At 38.3% G+C, this 19,238-nt stretch overlaps 1 protein-coding gene across 1 annotated transcript in view; it reads left to right on the top strand.

The window, feature by feature from the left end:
• The window catches only part of FAM149A (family with sequence similarity 149 member A), a 33,660-nt gene extending 16,373 nt beyond the window's left edge, over positions 1 to 17,287 (top strand). Inside the window, exons 2-14 of the mRNA XM_068403880.1 lie at positions 2,636 to 2,746; positions 3,715 to 3,847; positions 5,340 to 5,482; positions 7,716 to 7,841; positions 7,997 to 8,173; positions 9,998 to 10,188; positions 11,619 to 11,761; positions 12,946 to 13,049; positions 13,272 to 13,499; positions 13,816 to 13,936; positions 14,571 to 14,699; positions 15,110 to 15,197; positions 16,031 to 17,287. Coding sequence (XP_068259981.1) covers positions 2,636 to 2,746; positions 3,715 to 3,847; positions 5,340 to 5,482; positions 7,716 to 7,841; positions 7,997 to 8,173; positions 9,998 to 10,188; positions 11,619 to 11,761; positions 12,946 to 13,049; positions 13,272 to 13,499; positions 13,816 to 13,936; positions 14,571 to 14,699; positions 15,110 to 15,197; positions 16,031 to 16,104 — 1,768 coding nt within the window. The 3' untranslated portion in view covers positions 16,105 to 17,287. The remainder of the gene's footprint in view (positions 1 to 2,635; positions 2,747 to 3,714; positions 3,848 to 5,339; positions 5,483 to 7,715; positions 7,842 to 7,996; positions 8,174 to 9,997; positions 10,189 to 11,618; positions 11,762 to 12,945; positions 13,050 to 13,271; positions 13,500 to 13,815; positions 13,937 to 14,570; positions 14,700 to 15,109; positions 15,198 to 16,030) is intronic.
• Positions 17,288 to 19,238: the final 1,951 nt, after the last annotated feature.

Genomic DNA, 19,238 nt, shown 5'->3' with positions numbered 1-19,238 from the left:
GTTTTGTTGCAGTCGTTTCCTGACTCCATCTTCTAATGGCATATGGTCCAGGGAGACAGGAGTAGTACCACTGCATGTGGTGGAATGATGTGGCAGAAACACTATCTCCATCTCACCTCATGTATTATGCCATTAGGTATAATGCAGATGCTTTATTTCACAGAGAAAGTCTGTGAAATTTTATTGGTGGTATTTCTGGTTTTTTTCATGTTTGTAGGTTCAGGTTCCTTTCAAAGCCACAAAAAAAAAAAAAACAAACCCAACAACCCATCTGGGGTTCTTTGAGAAGTCAGAAAGCCATATAGGTAGAGGGGATCCAATGAGTGTAGTTAGCTTGGGTTGCCACAAGTCTGTCAAGTAAATGAAGCTGCTGGAATACAAGAGGCAATGGTTCTTGCATAGGCAAATAGCTACCGCAGGAAACAGAGGTTAGCAGTAAATTGTTTCCTCCTCCAGTGGTGTTTCGTAGGGATCTGTACTGGGCAGTTCAAGCTAGTTGACCAGGTAAAGGGGTGCGCAGTGAAGTGAGAAGGCTGGGGGGTGATACTAAGCTGTGGAAAAATACTAAGGACAAGGGTCAGGTATGAAAAAAAAAAAAAAAGAGAAAGACGTTATAAGGCTGCCTGGGCAGTAACACGGCAAATGAAATGGCAGAGAGGGATGCATGTGAACAGAAGGAACCAGCTTTCCATGTAAAAGATGGGCTGTAAGCTCACCACTATTACCTGGGAGATAGATCTTGGTGTAATGACAAAATGAAGTTTTCATGAGGCTGGACTGTACCACTTTTCATAGGGCCTCTTGGTTGTGACAGTGGCCAAAAGCAGAGGCCTAGGGAAGAGGGAGGAAATTTAGAGCAAACACATAGAGATTGCTTTCCACTGCTGTTGTACTGGCCTCCAAGAATTTGCAATTCAAGGTCTTCCCTGATGAGAAGTTTAAACTTGTGGTAGGTTTTTGGTGGCTTATTAGCCAAGGCGTAGGAGTAGGATGTGTGATGTGGTCCATTTGAGTGGGGGGGTTAGGTTTTGACGTATGCATCTCTGTAATCATAGAATCATTTTGGTTAGAAAGGACCTTTGAGATCATCAAGTCCAACCATCAACCTAGCATTGCCAAGTCCACCACTAAATCACATCCCTAAGTATATCTACACGTCTTTTAAATACCTCCAGGGATGGTGACTCCATTAGAAAGGAGAGGAAAAAGGCAGAGCAATCCTAACTGTTGCGGGGCCGATCTATGGTTCTTGGCTAAAGAAATCAAGAAAAATTCTAGAACTGTGAGCTGTTTCCTTAGAGTTACTCATTCACAAATGTACTTTGATGCAATCACGCTGCTATTCACGGTTATGACCTGAGGATATTATGGGATGAAAATAGGAACTTCCACAGATGAAGTATTCTGTTGCTGTAAAAGTGTTTCTGAAGGAACACTTCGACACATCTGTATATATTCTGAAGAGCTGTATTTAACATATTAATGACAGAACTTAGGGTGATTATAGAAATATATGATTATACACAGTTTCTGTTAAAAAAAAGTATCTTCCTTCATTAAAAGGTATTTTTTTTAAGGCTAGTAATAAAAATGCAGGCATTCCTGTGCCTTACTGTATCTTAATATTCGTCTGTGTGGTTTGTAAGAGATGGTTGTAAAATTTGAGTGTGTGTTCAGGTATACGGAGAAACGAAAAAGACAAGTTTTAGCATTTCTTGTGCTGGGAAGGCATAACACTAGAAAGTTTGTGGCTTGGTTTTTAAGACACCGTTAAGGAGTCTTTGCTACTGGAAGAATTGATGCTTTGTGGCCTGTAGATGTATTGAGAATATGCGCAGGTTTCCTGGTGTACTAACATCTCAGTTCACTTCAAACAGCCAAGTTGAGAGTTCATAGTTTTGGTAAAGACGCATGTTCGCTTGGCACCATGTCTGTAACTTCTTTTATGCAGAGAGGCATCTGAGAAAATGGACTGTGTTAGTGATTGAACAGAAACACATAGCTAAATAACTGCTGTATGGACAATCACTGATTTGTGCCTTCGCTCTGTTCCTGCAATAGTGAGGTGCTGCTGCGTTTGTGTGCGCTTCATGCAAATTTTAAAGTGCAAAATTGAAGGAGGATGCCTGTGGAGTAAAATAAGTCTCAAATTAAATGTACATTTTTCTGAAAAATAGTTGTGTAAATAAGGTAAATAAAAACTATTTTAAAACAAGGTAGTTTGTTTCAAGCAAATGTTTGTGTTGATGGATAGGATTGAAAAATTCAACAGAGTTGTCATCGTTTTTGTTTGGTTTTTGTTTGGTTTTTGTTTGGTTTTTGTTTGGTTTTTGTTTGGTTTGTGTTTGGTTTGTGTTTGGTTTGTGTTTGGTTTTTGTTTGGTTTGTGTTTGGTTTGTGTTTGGTTTGTGTTTGGTTTGTGTTTGGTTTGTGTTTGGTTTGTGTTTGGTTTGTGTTTGGTTTGTGTTTGGTTTGTGTTTGGTTTGTGTTTGGTTTGTGTTTGGTTTGTGTTTGGTTTGTGTTTGGTTTGTGTTTGTTTGTGTTTGTTTGTGTTTTTTTTTTTTTTTTCCCCCTCCAATGGAGGTGTGAGTTAACCTTATTTAATATTATGGAATGATGTGTTTCTGTTTTTATAGGAAGGGACTGTCCAGACGTTCCACAAATCGGTGTATTTCTGGAAAAAGTGGGGGGTCTCTTCCAGCAGTTTTTGAGAGAAATGTGCAGGAAGCCATCGACAATTTTACTTGGTATGCATTCGCTTCTGAAATAGTGCTTCATTAATGGACTCTTGGCTTAAATAGATATTTCAAGATTGGTATTCATTTTCACTAGTCATGCTTCTAGTCATTCTCACGGATGACAACCATTGCAGGATATAATGCAGGATGTAAATTGACCCAACCCGTTGTTTAGAGGGTTTGAACTTTACTCCTGGTTTGTGTAATGGATTTGCATATTTTTAGAGCATAGTGAAGGGCACTGATTAAGCTGGGAAGGGAAGTCAGACTTCATGGTTAAATGCAAATAGTGCTCCCTAGTGTTACAGGTCAGTTAACTTTCATGAAGTTTCATTCCAGTTGGCACTCGCCTTCACTGCGTCCCATGGTGGGTGGTAGCTGGCAGGGACTAGCTAGAGATTTCTGAGAGCTGGAATCTGAGAACACGAGGTTTAAAGTGCACCAGGTCTAACAGCATAAAAGACATTGTGTACAGATATGTAACTCAATGCTATTTGAAACATTTGTAGAGATGTTATGTTCAGTTTTGCATAAGTTTCTTGTGATAGCTTCTAATAGACTTGAAGAAGGCTTATGTTATGTATATATCTTTAATATATAGTTTTGATGTGCCCATTAGCTGAATTGGAGAAAACAAAGTAAGTGTTAGAGATGGAAATGCTTGGTACGTGTGTGTATATATATGTGTGAATATAGTTCAGAGTGCCCTTACAGTTGCAATGATATACATAAAAGTGTAATGCTGTAGAAGGAATTGCCTTTAAGGCAGTAAATGATACAAATAGGAGCATGTACTCAATGTACTCATTAAAAACATATATTTGCAACTCTTCACATCGACTCTAACAGCATGTCCTGAAAACATTGCATCCAACAGGAGTATGTATCGCTGTCTGTTTATGTGATCAGTTGCATTATTTTTAAAATGTCTGTACAGAAAACCATTGTGTTCTTTTTAATTTCTCTTCTTTTTACAGTGAAACACTTTCATCACTTTCATTTAGTAGCCATACAGCACCCACGGAGTTGAATAATTCTTGGTCTGGAATAAAGAGCTATACTACTGGTTTGTCTACTGAAAGAAGTTCAGTTTACTCCTGGAGGGATGATGTACGTCACAGAAACCCTTACAGTACACTTTATCTAAATATTGTAGAATAGATTAATTTTTACAGAAAATGGACATGCAGCACATCCTGTAGGAGAAGTTAACCACTTTCATTCATTATAGCCTAATGATTAAGTATATTAATTGGATATTTAAAAAATAGCTCTGTTTGCAAGTTGATATTGGTGCACCTGATGTGTAACAAAGAAAAATGGAATAAAAATATGAAATGATGGAATTTTGGGAAAACAAACCTGTTTTACCAAAGAAGGTAGGCTTAGGGTTCTAAGTCCAAGAGAGTGATGAAATATGTGTTTTCAAATATTGCATAATGCAGACAGTGTCTAAACTGAACTATTCTCAGTGTTTTGAGTCATAAGGTACATTCATGAACATGCATGTAAACGTCCCAGTCTGAGTAATATTTACTTCTTACCTAAGCTGAGTTCTGTTTTGTAGATGATGCAGGGAAAGGTTAAACCCACTAGAGAGGCTGACCTCTGAGGCATATCTGGTGCAGGCTGGTGGAGTTGAATAAATCCAAAAGCATTTCAGTCATTGCCACTTTCATTTTAAAAAGCCACCCGTGGCTGATAGTGGTAGTTCTGCCATACCTTTTGCATAATATCCTAACCTTTAGGGTACTGAGCCCATCTGTCGCTTCCAGCCCCCCAGGAGAAAGCCAGACCCTGGATCATAGAATAACCTGTGTGAGAGTTATTTCCCCATTCCTTTTTGGTGTGATCCCTTCTGTAGCCTGAAGTGGTTGGGGCTCTCAGCTGGAAGTGAACAGATGTGATTTGGGCCCTGAGTATTATAACTTTTTTCTGTGTTTCGAAGTGTCTAATATAAGTGGCCAAATAACATTATGAACAGTGCCGCAGCCGAGGAACCCTCAGCCAAGTGCTCATTTCAACGTCAGTGGATAAAGTCAGGCTCTTCCCTGCTACCTTCATATGCCTCTGCACTCACCCATTTCTGGTTGCGCTGAGTTGTAGCTTCAGTGAAGAGGTGTGGAAGGCCGTTTCTCACACTGAGGGTTGTTTCCTAACCACCCGACTATGTCGTGCAGAAGGAAGGTGCCCCCTCTTGGTCCTCTTAGCTGTTTTACTCAGAAAGGAAAAGCACTGCTCAAAAGAGCAGGGAGCTTTGGTGCCCTGGGTCACAGAGGTGCAATGTGCATGCTTCACTTCGTGTTGGAGCAGGGAGGGAGACAGGAGTCCAGACACCTTATAATTGGTGTTTTCTGTCAGCTAATCCTAGGCAGCTAGTTCGTTTGTGCTAAATCACCTTGCTGTGGCCAGCTGCCTGGGGTTTTTTTGCACTGCAGCATACAAGCGTATAAATTGTGTCTCCAAAGTAGGTAGCCTGAAGGTGCATTCTGAGATGCTCAGCCAAATCGGTCCAAGTTGTCCTGTTCTTTAAATATTGTGGGGTTTTTAATATAAATGTGTGTGCGTATTTGCTAACAACTATTAATTTTGTAATACGTAGGAATTTGATAAAGCCAACACACAGAGAGTGCATCAGTTATTTTGGGAGATTGATGAAATGCTGTTTGAAGGAAAAGTGACCTCCCAAACTCAGAGCCTGCAGGCAGAATGTGCAGACTGGGTTGAACGATTTCCTCATCTAAGGTAAGGAAATTTCTTGCTGGTAGTAGTTTTAACCAGTTATCACTGTGAATTTGAGTTTTTTGGGTACCCTTGTATGAATTGCTCTTGATGTATGGCATCAGTAGCACCTTTGCATTCAGATCTGGTTCTCTGGGACTGAGCTGTGCCATAGTTATGCAGTAAGTCTGGGTGGTGCACTAGCAGCTAATGCTCTTTATTTTACTTAATACAGTGATTGCAGACAAAGATATTTTAGCAGGATGTAATGAGAAAATAATAATGCACCATTTTCATAATGACTTTTTCTAAATAAAGAATACATCTTGTAAAGAAGTATTTTGTTTTTACTGTAAGTGAAGACATACTGTGAAATTCCAAGAAATTTAGTGTTAATTCTGTTACTGATTCTTGTAAAAACAAATGCAAAATGAAGGCGACCACATGCTTCACGTATACTGCACAGCCATAATGTCTTCCTAGGTTATGTAAATCAATGTACAATGTGTGATACTAACCTGACAATAACTAGTTGAACAGATATGAGGACGCGTACATGATTAATGAGAATTGTTTTGCATAGATGGGCAAAATGTCTAGGCAGCCTGATGACTGCTTCTTATAACACAGGGGACAGAAGTCAGTGTTGCACTGTCATACTGTCCTGCCTTCATAAATGATGGCATGTCATTTTTAGTGAGATGTCGTGGCTCTAAGCTATTCTAAACAGAGACTTGCATGTGTCTATCTTCTAGTGAATAGTTTGTTAACACCATTAACAAGAACGCTGTCAATAACTGTGGTACGCTTTCAATGCTTTTAGATAATTTGCAGAGGTTTGTTACTAGTAGATATAAATTAAAATCAACTAACAAAGCTTGTCACGCTTTGTCAGGAACAAGAGAGAATTGTTAAATAAATCTGAGGCAATTTTCACTAGCATTAAGCCATGCTTTGCCTTTTTTTTAGATACTGTAAAAATTAATAGAACATGCATAAAATGGAGATAGGTTTTTGTGCTATGTAATTCATTCAAAATATTGTTATTTCACTATATTTTTAGAGTATTTTCACTAGGTGGTATTTTTTTTCAGTAAGTGATTCCCTGTACTTACAATGTTCTGATTCAAATCTGGTGCTGTCAATACCAGCCAAGTCCAAGAGGTTGAAAGTGAACTGAAGAAATCTGGGAGCTCTGTGTCATTTGATACTAAGGGATGTGGTACATCCTGCGGTTTAAAAAGAAAAAGAAGTTATTTTCATTATCAAGCTTAAACCTTAAAACTCAGTTTGTGTTGACTACTCAGAAGAATAGCTTCTGGGATGCCAGATTTATTTCTGACAGTTGTGCTTCAAATTGCTTACTGGCTGTCTTTTTTTTTTTTTTTTTTAGTTTGAAAAACAGCTATGTTGATACATGAATACTTAACTCAGCATGTGGGAATAAATATACTTGAGAACTGTCATCAGTAAGAGAAAGATCAGATCTATTTAAAGAAAAGCTTTTGGTTCTTGGCTTAAAAATAAGTAAAAAAGGCTATTGCCTGGAGCTTCTTGTGGCATGAAGTGCTGTTCTGTAAAAGGTAGTTTCATGAAAATGGGTTCGGGTGAGTCTGAACATTGCTGCTTGCACTGCAGATGCGACTGGCAAATTCCTTTTGAGATCCCTTGTGAATTCTAGTGAAAACAGTTCAGTAAGCAGTGATGTTTATTGACCTATATATACTGTGTTCAGATTTTATAGAGTAATTTTGTGTACGTTTAAATAGAGTTGCTTTTACCTTTTCTCTCTACCTCTGTGCATTATCCATGTTGGACTATGTGCATTTTCCGAACATCAGTTCTAGCCTTAACTATCCATGTAAACATTTTGGATTAGGACTTCTGCTCACATTGATGGATACTGAGTTGGATGAGTGAAGTCATAGCAGATGTTATTTGTCTTCTGCATCGATTTTTAAACATTTCTTATGGCGTTTTGATAAGAACCTTTAGAACAATCTAACAAGTTTGACTGTTTGCTCTTAAAAATTATAAGCTAGAATCTCATCTTGCATAAATCAGCGTAACTTTGATGACTGAAATACTAGGCAATGTTAATGTTTTACACAAGGCCCTGGCCCCTCCATAAATTTTCAAAGCAAGTGTAAGGTGTGCTTTCTCATTGCCTACTGTTGCCAGGTATTTGTATTATTGATATTTGCATATGGAGTGGATTTCCAACTAAGATACCACTTGCTCTCTCCTTTTTATTCAGGGTTCTAGGAAAGCAGCTCCTGTTGCCAAAGGATGAAGGCTTTCAGCATTTTCAGAGCAGAAGTGATACCTGTGGGGATACTAAGTGTTTACCTGGCCTCCGTGAATGTACTGGTAATATAAAAGAGTATGTTAATTTTTTTAAGTTTTCTTTTTGGTCTTCGCTCTTCAGAAATATGTACAAATATTACTTTTGTATTGCTAAAACATGTCAGTATAATAAAATATGCACTTACTTCTTTCTTTGAATATTTAATTCTAATTTTGTTTATATTTTTTCAGGCTCTGCATTTTGGGCTCTAAACTGATCCCAACAGCATCTCCAATACATAAATCACTAGATTTAAGTTCCACTAGGATTTCTACCTCTGACTCATCCACATATTTATTCCTGGAAGAAGAAATCTATGATGTAGATGGAAAAATAGAAGAATATCTTGCCTTTGACAACAACAAGCTGTAAATAAGATTTATGTATTTTTGAAGAATATAATGAAAAATTATTAGTGAACCCAGTCAGGATTCATACGCTGTTTTCCTCTTCTGTAAAATACAGTTCCTTTTGTCCCTGTGTTTGGTAGCACAGTGGTCAGAGCACTCACTGGGCATGTGGAAGATTAGGTATGTGGTCTTTCTAGTGGTTCAGAACTCACATCTCCCATTCTGAGGAGTATGTCTTAACCACTTGTTGTTTTGAGGTGTTTTGTGCATGGAGATTCAATAAAATAAATATTTAATTTTGAGACAAAGAGTAGAATGAAGGAATCCCTTCTCCCCAAGTGAGTGCCTTGACCACCAGCTTGTTTAGGGTCATTACACTGTACGAGCTCTCGTTGTCTGCCCTAATGAATCTTAAATTCTTTCTGTGCAGTGTATAACAGGTTTGTGAGGAGAGGTGCAGGATACAACCCACATTTAGAGCACTCTTATGAGTGACATGAGTCACGCGTCTGTCTTCCTGACAGTGCAACCTAGGCTTCCCATGAGCCACTTGAATGTTCCAGCAACTAGGGTACTGGGTGGATGAAAGACCATAACGTGCTGTTTTCTAAAAGGCCTCTATGAGGGGGAAACTTTGGTAGGACTAGTGGGGCACAAAGCATAACTTTTTGTGCTGAAGCTTGATGCACTTACAGGAAAAAGACATGGTTGTTCTGAAAAAGTGAGGAATCAGACTGACACCTTTTCAGTCCTGTTTTTGAAGGAGAGGGCCTGGGTAGCTGCCTTTTGGAAGGGGTTTGGGTTTAAGAATCCTCTTAGGATTCTTCTGTCTTCATTTTGCTGAGTAAGTGAACTTAATTTGGGAGAGAGACTTGACTGAATGTGCATTTCTCTCCTTTGTGCCTGCTTGATATGTTGTTTCTTGTTTCCTTCAATTCTGAAATATCTTGTTCTCCATAACTAAAACATTAGGTGTTACAAAGCCGGATAAGAAAATAGCTTGGTCATTTTGTGAGTTGGACCATTCCGCCAAGTATCAGTTATAGTTAAGAAGTTTGCAGTCTGGTTTGAGGAAGAAGTGACTGGGAAGAGAAAGGGAGATAGTAGAAACCAGTATGAATTTGGGATCATCTGTGTAATTTAAAAAAAAATGCATTTCCTTAGAAAGGAATATGACGGCATTAAAAAAAGAAAAAGGTTAAAACTTTCTTCCTGAGAGATGTATTAGAAGGCCAAGTTAGGAAATGTTGCTACACTGTGCTTCCCGAGGTAGGGAGGGAGGGGAAAAAAAAATTTAAAATGTAACTGTCCACACAGTAGTGGAAGGGTAGGAGATGAGCGTAAGGCGGTGGGCTCTGCTGTTCTTGTCAGGCTGCAGAAGTCCTTTAACCTTGTTTGTCTTTGATCAGTGGTGGAGCATTGCAGATGTGTGCAGATACACAGGTTGTGATAAAAAAGAAATGTTCTATGTGATAGTCATCCTGCCAAATGTGACAGACAATAGTTCCCTTATGTTACGGTAAAAAGTGTAGGATTTAGTCTCAAATGACAAAATGCCATGTATAAAGCTGTTCCTTCTAGAGCTGTGCATCTTTGTTGTAATGCCCTGACTGGATTTTTTTAATTTTTCACCTGCAAGCAAAAGAAAAAGAAATCATTATATGTAGTCGATATGTTCTGTTCCCATAGGTACTCTGTATGTTTGAATTTGCATCTTTTTGTGGTCAACGTCTGACTAACTTTTCTTCCATATGTATGTTTCTATTCATTAGCTGTGTTAGAAAGAGGGGGAAAAAAAGTCAAAACCTATGGGAATTCATTTGAATTTGCTTCCTTTATTAGTGATGATGAGAGCTGGGAACAAAAGAAAATGCATCTTACTGAGAAGAGGAGTAAGCGTGGCATTCCCCCTGTTTCTCCCAATGCCTGTATCAAAGATGCCGTGGCTTCTGAAGTATTTGATCGTATCTGGAGCAATGTAATTGGAATATTGGAGGAGCTGATTAAAAAAAATTGGGAAACCAGTATCACAGGTATTTGGTATTTTCAGATACGGTATTTATTGAATCAAACTCAGAAAAATGTTCTTTGTTTTTGTTTTTTTTTCCCCTTAAATAAAGCTTGGGAAATGTGGTTATTTTAAGATAACCATGTTGGTAGTACAGCACTGTAAGATATGTAACACCTTTCCACGTGCGTGCACAGGCACATGCATGCACCTAAAGTAGAAACATTCCTACTAATTTTCAGGGAGTTTTGTATGAGAAGTGTGAAAAAAGGAAGAACACTGACTGAAAGAGCTTCATTGCAGGACAGCATGTTAAAAAAAGAAGTAGTTACTGGCTCGGGATGGAAATTGATGATGTTAACAGGGGGTCACTGACTGACAGGTCTGAATTTGGCATCTAGGAATCAAAGTCTTCTAGTCCTCATTGTTTGAGCTTTGTTAATAAAAAGAATCCTTAGGTAGATTGTTAAAGCGAGATAGACAGCCTTGCTGGCAGTGCAGGAGTTCAATATAGGATGAAGAAATAGTAATGCATGTAATTTTATTTTATGTTTTTGTATTCTAACAGACTGTAGTGAGGAGAAACAAAAGTTAGGAAAATTAACTAGAAGTGAAATTCTCTTTAGTGTGCATGTGTCGTCTTTGGAGACTGAGGGAAATTTCAGTTCTTCTGTCCATGTATTTTGAAAGGACAGTAACAGAAGAATACCTGGGGGTGGGTTTTGGAAATTACCTCAAATGTGAGGTACACTCAACTTCAAATGTAAGTCTACAACACAGTAAGAAATGGCAAAATTTCTCTGAATACTTGCAGCATCAGAACTTAACATGTCAGGTGTTACTGAAATATAAAAGGGCTTTTCATACTGCAGGTGGATTGTTTAGCTCAATATTATAGTTTAGGGAGGATAGCTTAGCAGTTTTATGATAGGTGTGCTCTTTTATCTTTATGAAAGGCATAAACTTATGACAAATAGATACCTAACCCAATTATTTCACCTAGGAATGTTAAAGAATTTAGGTTTATGATACAAATAAGATGGTGGTATATACCCAAAATGACACAGTGAGCAGCTGCTGTCAGACAAGGATAGGATCAATAGACTTTTTTTCTGTATATGTATTTTATTTCTGCTTTAAAAAAAAAAATCTTTGGGAATTTTTAAATAATATTACATGAGTCTTAGCAGTATTTTCTTAAATAAACGCCTCCTTCCAATTCTACCTGTTTAGACCAGCTTGTTTGTCAGTGTCAGAGAAAACATAAACAGATGGGAATGCTTCCAGAAAAACATCATTTATGGTAGATTTTTAAATATCGTGGAAACTTAAAACTATATGAAAGTCTTTATTTACTGTGAAGTCTAATATTGTTTGAATCCCAACAAATGAAGGCTGGTAAATATACAAAACACCTCTCATTCCCTCTACTTTTTTTTTTTGGCTATTCTGCAGAGGGTGACAAACAGGTGGAAAAACTGAAAGCTGTTACAACAAAACTGCCACATTTGCCAGTCGTTCGTATCACAGCAGATGCTGGGAGCGTTCCTCTTTCCAGAGGCTCTGAAGCAAAAAGTGTATCTTTTGTTTCCTCTCGGGTAAAAATAACTTTCTGTCAAACACTGCTCTTTTCTGCTAATCTTGGACAGAGTCCTGGTTGAAGCTAGAAAAGGCTTTTTTTTTTTTTTTTTCTTTTTTTTTTTTAAAAAAAAAAACAATTAGGTATACTTCAAATATTTCATCTCATTTAAAATGAAGGTTCATTAAACGTGCATCTCTTGTTTTACTATCACTTGTTCTTTGGTGGTTCTTAAAGGTGCTGTTTACCACGAAGATATTGCTGAAATTGGTTTACAAAAACCAACTTGTTAGACTGTATTCCCTCCTTAGAAAATAATTCTGCTTTTATTGTGGTCCAGTCATTTCCTCTTGGTAGAATTAAGAACACATCAGTCTCTTCCCTGGACTGCAGGGATGTGAAGTTGCATCTTGAAGGGCTTTACTTGCGATGCTGTGAGTTTCAGACTCTCTCATTCCTTTTCATTTCCTTTGGTTCTTGTAAAAGGAGACTCTGCTGTACGTCCACCAGCGTGCTGGCACTAGGCCTGACCTGTCTTTTTATGGAACCTCATGTTTGTATTGATAAAATGCCCTTTTCTGCCCAACTTGCTGCCTCTTCCCTCTGTCCCCTGGCTCCTGTTGTGCACGTCTGTTCTTTTCCAGCCATTGCTTCGGTGTTTTTTGTTTGTTGGTTGTTTGGTGTTTGTTGGTTGTTTTTTCCTCCTGTTTCTCTTTATTCAGTTCAAGCAACTTAATTCTCTTCCATCTGCTTTTTATCCGTGCTTGCTAGGTAGCAAGATAAGAAACATGGGAGAGAGAGCAGTGCAGTCTCAGTGCTCCCCATTGGCACACTTCATTCTGTAGTGGTCCCACCAGCCAAAAGTAAAATGCTTAGATAAGTAATGCCCAGGCTCTGTGCCCTTCAGCTGGCCTGTGCTGAGGGAAAATTGAAATTTCAGAGAATCGAACTCCAGCTTCAACTGAAGCTTATATTGCAAATTGAGTCCCAATGCAGTAACTAAATTTATCCAAGTTGTGTTTGTAAGAATCTGTTTAAAATAAGCAAAACAACGTATTTGCCCCATCTACTACTGAGAATTCTACTGGACCATCTTAACAGAAAATTTTCTAAGAAACAAGTAAAAGATCTTATAACTATGGGCTTTTTGAGGCCTTCCTTCAAAAAAAAGTTAAGATTAATGCAATTTGTTGCTTTTGCTAGGTTCACCGTTTCTCCAGCAACTTCTGTAGTGTTTTGAATGGTGTGATGACAATTCAAGCAAAACCGCTCCAACAGAGGCATGTTGCTGCAGTAGAAAAAATACAGTAGGTGCTGGTATTGGCATTTTCAAAATGCAGCATAATTCATATTATATAAAAGATGCTTTGCAGTTATAAAAAGGCAATAAAAAGGCAGTCATCTGCTTTGTGTGTATCACTGATGTGACAATGATTTGTAGAGGTTGCAATGATACTCTGTTAACAAATCCTTTTACTTTTTTTTCTTCATCCTCATTCCCCGTCTCGTTCTCCTTCCTTTTTCCCTAGGAATGAGCAAGAAGGCAAACAGCACAGCATTGGCTCCAGTGCTCTAAGTTCAGTGCACACTAGGTTGGGGAGAATTGCTGAGAACAGTGTTCTCTCATCATCTCGTGTACTGCTGGCATCTTCTAGGAAGCTACCAAGCCATCGTAGGTTACCTTCTCTCACTTGCGACCAACTCTCCTCAAAAGCTCCTAATATGTATAATGATGAATTCCTTACGGGGACTAAATTGTGAGTTTTTTCATTTCATTCTTTGCTTTCCTCAGAACTTTACTGTAATTTCACCAGTGAAGGATTTTGCAAAATACTTGAGAACTAACCTGAGATTTATTATTGATTCTGGAATTCAGAGACAAAAAGAAAGCAAGGAGAACCATATTTTTTGAGGAGAGGCATTTGTTTTATTTTTTTGTTGCTATATTAGGTGCTGTTACTTTCTGTAGCTGAGTTCTATGAAGAAATGTACGGCTTAATAATTTCATATTACTTCAGTGAAGAAGTCTTTAATATGAATTTTCCTAAAAGAGGAACTCTTAAAATTCCGCAGGGGTGCCAGCTCAGATCGTTTATCTTCTGCTCGTGCACCTGCAACCTGGAACAAGTTACCACCAATAAACTCGGAGGCTGTTGAACAGTATCTTTCAGTACCTCGATTGCAACAGAGCTCTGTAAGTTGTGTTAATTTTTGTACTGGTGAAAAACTTCAACTATTTGGAAATAAATTGCTCTGTGTCACAGGTTGAAATGGGCAATTTTACAGTTTGTGTTGGTTCGTATTTAATACATGGTCTTAACATGCTAATGTGTTACCAACCAGATAGTAACCTTGTACTTATATGCGCCTGGGTTTAAATAGCTCTTTTTGATGTTTTATTCACTAATGTTAGGTTATAAGAAGCAGAAAATTATGCTGACTGAAGTAGAAAAGAATACTGATTGAAAAAAAAAAATCTTATCGATACTTGCCCATTTTTGAAGGATAGGGAAGTAATAAGTCACCAGAATTAAAGTAAACTGGCATTTTGATATTTTGCTTCTGAATAATATTTTGAATTGAGACACATATAAAGTCTATTATTACTTTTTAATTAATGTAGGCCTTTGGGGATTATAGACTAGTGTTAGTGAACAGTCTCAAATCTGTTTGAAAAATATGAGTACCCTTAAATTACCTTAAATTGGTGCTTTTGGTTAGTGAAAACATACTTTTCTTGTGGTTTTTTTTTGTATGGCAATGGAAAAATTATTATTTTAACCAATTCAATAGCTGCATTCTCTCAATGCTCTTTTTAATCCTCTCAGCATCGAGGACGATATGCTCGCAGCAGAGTGTCAAGTGCAGTGCCTGGTGGTATGGAGCGACGGCCAGTCAGAGAAAGAACTGTTACTATTGATCAATTTTCAAGGCCCAACACAACTCATACATTCAGAGTATGTTACAGTGTAAGTAGAGACATGGAAAAGTGAAGAAGCTTCCGTTCGTGCTCACTCTTGGTCTACAGAAGGTCTCATTTACTGGGTCTCTCCTGATTTCTGGTGTACAGGGATTCCTGCTACCTGTAGAGCGCAGAATGTTAAAAGGCTTTGAGAGGATGTGGGACCTTGAACAGCAGGACTAGTGTATGAGAAAGAGATTTTTTTTTTTTTTTTTCCAAGTCTGATGCATTAAACGTTTTTTTTGAGGGTGTGTATGCACTAGAAGTGTGTAGTTTTAGTACCGCATGGAGCTTTGCAGCATGGTAGGAATCACTCTGCTGGACTATATCATAGAAACTGTGATCAAACCATTTCAGTAGATAAGCATACCATACTAGCTAATTGTATGTCTTTCCTTTTCACAGACAGACACACCTCAGAAGAGATCACTGACTCCCATGGATTTTGCTAACCACAGAGGGACAGGTCAAGGATTTTTAATAGACAGGCAAAGTAAGAACCACGTGGAAGGCAAAAGGCCAACAAAACCTATTAACCCATAATACAGTCAAGAAGTAAAGTGCTCAGGGAGAGCCATCTCAGCATGAAAGAAGAACAGATGGGCTTGGCAGGATCTCTTGAATTTGATTTTGAAGTTTCTTCTCACTTGGTCTGAGATAGCTCTAACTCTGACTGTTAGGAACTCTGCAAAGCTTCTTTTCATTGCTATGACATGGAAGGAGAGGATTCCCCCTCACCTTAAGTTTTTTTTTTTGTTAAGATTTTAGCATATTTACAATTATGGCAAGAGTATGTGGTGTACAGGCTAGATGTTTTGGAGCTGCTAGAGTAGCAATACAAATACATGTTTGTGAACTGCTCCATGCCTACTCATTTCGTGACATCAATTTTATTTTAGACCTCATATAAATTCACCAAATTAGTAAACTTTTTATGTGGGGAAAAATAAAATTGAAAATGTCCTTTTTTAACATAAGTATAAAGCTCTCTTAAATAAATACAAAAAAAATCAATATTGATTTGCAACTGTGTCTTTGATTTATAACACTGTAAAAGAGAGCAGCCCTATGTGGCGTATTTAGTTCCATTGTTACAGTAAAGCTGACTAGCTAGTTCCTGGGGTGTTCGAGTGCTTGTACATAACCTTTATTTGTTTGGAAGTTCCTTGAGTTTAAATAATTATAATAATTGTCATAATTATATAAAAGGTGATGTAAGAATAAGGGCACGTTAGCAAACATTGATCTGAGGAGGCTGATGGAAGTAACTCATACATAACATACAGATTCTACAACAATTAACAGACAATGTTTTATCTTTTCTAGGCTCACAGCATTACTCCAGATCCTGTCAGAGAAATCCTCCAACGTCAAGGAAGAGATTTCATATTTCTTCTTAACCTGGCTTAGGAAGAAACAGAAAGTCCCTGCCCTGAATGGAAGACTGAAGTGCTAAATTTGACAGCTAGTATCTTATGTAACAAAGAACACGTGCAGTATGCTGGTTTCTGCTGAGCCTTGCAATCCTCAGAATGCCTGCATTGCTTTCTTTTAAGGTTGTCTGACCAGAGGTTAGATTAAAAATTAGAACAAAATGAAATAAATAGTTGAGATCCCAGAGCTTTTGGTATCTGCTCTGTTTGCAGAGTCAAGATGCTGCTGCACTTTCTTCTCGGGCATTCCTCCTTTTTCTTTCTTTCCTTGGGGAATTGTTATTCTACCTATAGAAGCAAATAAGTTATGTTTAGGCCACGAAGTCCTCTTTCCACGTTTTTGTGTTTCCTCAGTGTTAAAGATGTTGTAGTCTATCCAAACATCAATTATATACAAAATTTATACTTTTAAACAGGATTTTGTGGTATTTCCTCTTTAGCTCCTTTTTTAACATTTCTCCATTTTTCAGTCTGTCTGCTGATTGCAGTTGTTCTCTTATAAATATTGTCTGTCCCTACTTTTTCTTCCTTTAATTCTTTTGAGATGGAATTAATTCATTGCTTCCACTTAACATTGTTCTGTATGTCACTTATTTTGGGAACTGCTGGCATAAACTTTGTGTACAGGAAGCAGTGTTTTCCCTGTCAGGACAAACATGTTTGTAGATCCTGAGCAATTGAACCTGCATGCTGACAAGTCAGTAAGACCATTCCCACTTCTCGAGATTTCTTAGAAAATATGGCCAAATTGTACAAATTAATAATATTTTTTAGTATCCAAGCCTACAAAGTTTTAACATGAAAATATGAACTTTATTGATGAAAGCATTATTTCATACCTCTTTGTGTAGACCTGAATGGGAAGATCAAAGAGGAGATTGGGATTGTGTTCTGCCCAGAGATGACAGCTCTGATTGGGTCCCTGGCTATTAGTACTGTATGTTCATTTGCAGTCAGGGGTCCCTCCTTCCATCAGAGAGCCAGCAGTTCAAATAGATGTGGTTGAAGAGCTGTTGAAGGGAGGAGGAGAAAAACTTAATTATTTGCCCAAATTGTGCAGTTAAGAATAGAATCAGTTTCTTCTACTTGGGAACGAATACTAGTTCTCCTCACTTCTTTTTTATGAACGTTCAAGGACTGGTAATTCAAGGCAAAGCATTTGTAATGTATGTTTTATATGTGTACTGTTTATCAGATTTCTCGTTTGTGTAAATGGTCATCAAACGCTGCATTCTTTTGAATAAATGAAAGCATTTTTAAATAGCTTCCTGTCTTAGTATTTTTATCCTTTATTTGCACTAAGTTTATTCACTGGTGGTATTACGGTATAGTATCTGAGAAAGCAGAATGCTTTTGCTTTGGAGTTGCAGATTGATTTCATAGAGTTGCAGGTCAATTTGATGCAGTTTCTTCAGAAATCTTAGGTAAAAGATGACATAACGTTAAAAATTCACATTTAAGTCTTCAGAGGTGTGTGCAAAATGTAATTTTGATCTTTTGAGTGCTCCCTCCTCTATTATATAGACATTGACAAGAATGCAGAGAAAGGATGGCAAAATGTGTCCCTTGCCACAAAGTGCCACAAGATGGTAACCCAGATCTTACGTTGTGGGCTGAATGAAAAGATGAATGTTGCACCAATTTGATTCGGTAATGGCAGAAGTGGGAATTGCACAGTGAAGTGTGGTTCATCATCTGGCACTTTGTGAGAGAGAAGATTGCTGGCCTCTGTGAAGCTGTGGAGCTCTATCACTGGATTTCTGAATGGAGAGAAGAGCAGAGCAACAAGCATCTGCTTCTGAAACTTGAAAGGAAAGGAGATATGTGCTAATTACTAGAGCTGCAATGGAATGCTCTCAGGTGGCAGAGGAGAGGGAAGAGGAATGTTTGCTGGCTGCCAGAAGTATTTTAACACAACACTTTCGGTCAGTTTTTGGTTACCTAACAGAATCATGGATCATCTTGCATCCTGATAATGAGTTGGATAGAGTTCTACACTCTTGATTTTTTTTTTCTCGTGGTTGTGGGACTAATAAGTCTCACTTTCCATAATACCTGCACACCCAAGTATTTATGAAGCCTGCTTGTGCACAGGAATAGCATTGAAGTGAATGTCTTTGTAAATCTGGACCTCTAGGGCCATGATACAACAGCAGCTGCTATGAACTGGGCCCTGTACTTACTTGGACGTAATCCTGAAGCCCAGAAGAAGGTTCACAGAGAACTGGATGAGGTGTTTGGTATGTTTTCTGTTCCTCCTTTATCAAGGTTGAAGAATTGGAGGTAGGAATGTGTCTTGTGACCATTCTGGAGCTTTAAATAGCTAGAGGTGGTTGGGACGGGTGCTGGAAGATTGAGCTGCTTAATACTGCACGCTTGCTTCTTTCTTGGGATGTCACCTGAATAAAAGAGGGGACTGATGGCAGTGTAGCTTGCCTTAAGCATTTACAAGACAGAGTATGTATCTGCTACTTTCTGTGATGAACCATTACAAATAACAGCAAGAGTAGCAAAGTTCATTTACAGCTGTTTACCATGCAGAAAAATGCAACGGTCAGCACTTGTGATAAAGTGTTTGCTGGGAGATCGCAGGAACAAAGTGCCAAAATTTACTCCCCTCTGCTGCCAAGGGTCATCAGCCCTTCCTTAGCTTCTGATGTTCTGAGCTTTCTCTATCTGTATTTCTTATCTTAATTGCTTTGTTTATGCTGTTTGTTGGTTTACTAAAAATGCCAGTGCAGTCAGTTTTGGTACAAAACAGAGGAGAAACTTGACCATGGCTATAAGAAGCTTTTGTGGTATATTCAGGGGGCGAAGTTTTGCAAATTGTGTGTGAGCCGTGCTGTCTTTTCACCGAACTTCTTTTTGACCACAAGGTTTCTGAGTATTGGAGGCTTTGAGGAGTGGGCGCTCGGTAGCCCTGCAGCAGCGAGAAGAAACCCTTGCTCCTCCTGAGGCAGGAAGGGCAGCAGGTCTTATGGTGGGTATGGCACCACTTCTACCTGAGCACTTTGCAAGTTGTGATGCAGGTGCTGGTGCTGCCAGTCGTGTTACTGGCACCCGTTAGCCTGTGACTGAGTGTTCAACAGTGAGATTGGCAA

This window comes from Nyctibius grandis, chromosome 6 (genome assembly GCF_013368605.1).
Source record: "Nyctibius grandis isolate bNycGra1 chromosome 6, bNycGra1.pri, whole genome shotgun sequence".
Classification (NCBI taxonomy): domain Eukaryota; kingdom Metazoa; phylum Chordata; class Aves; order Nyctibiiformes; family Nyctibiidae; genus Nyctibius; species Nyctibius grandis.
The sequence above is the reverse complement of the archived record's forward strand: the minus strand, read 5'-3'. Positions and strand labels throughout refer to the sequence as shown.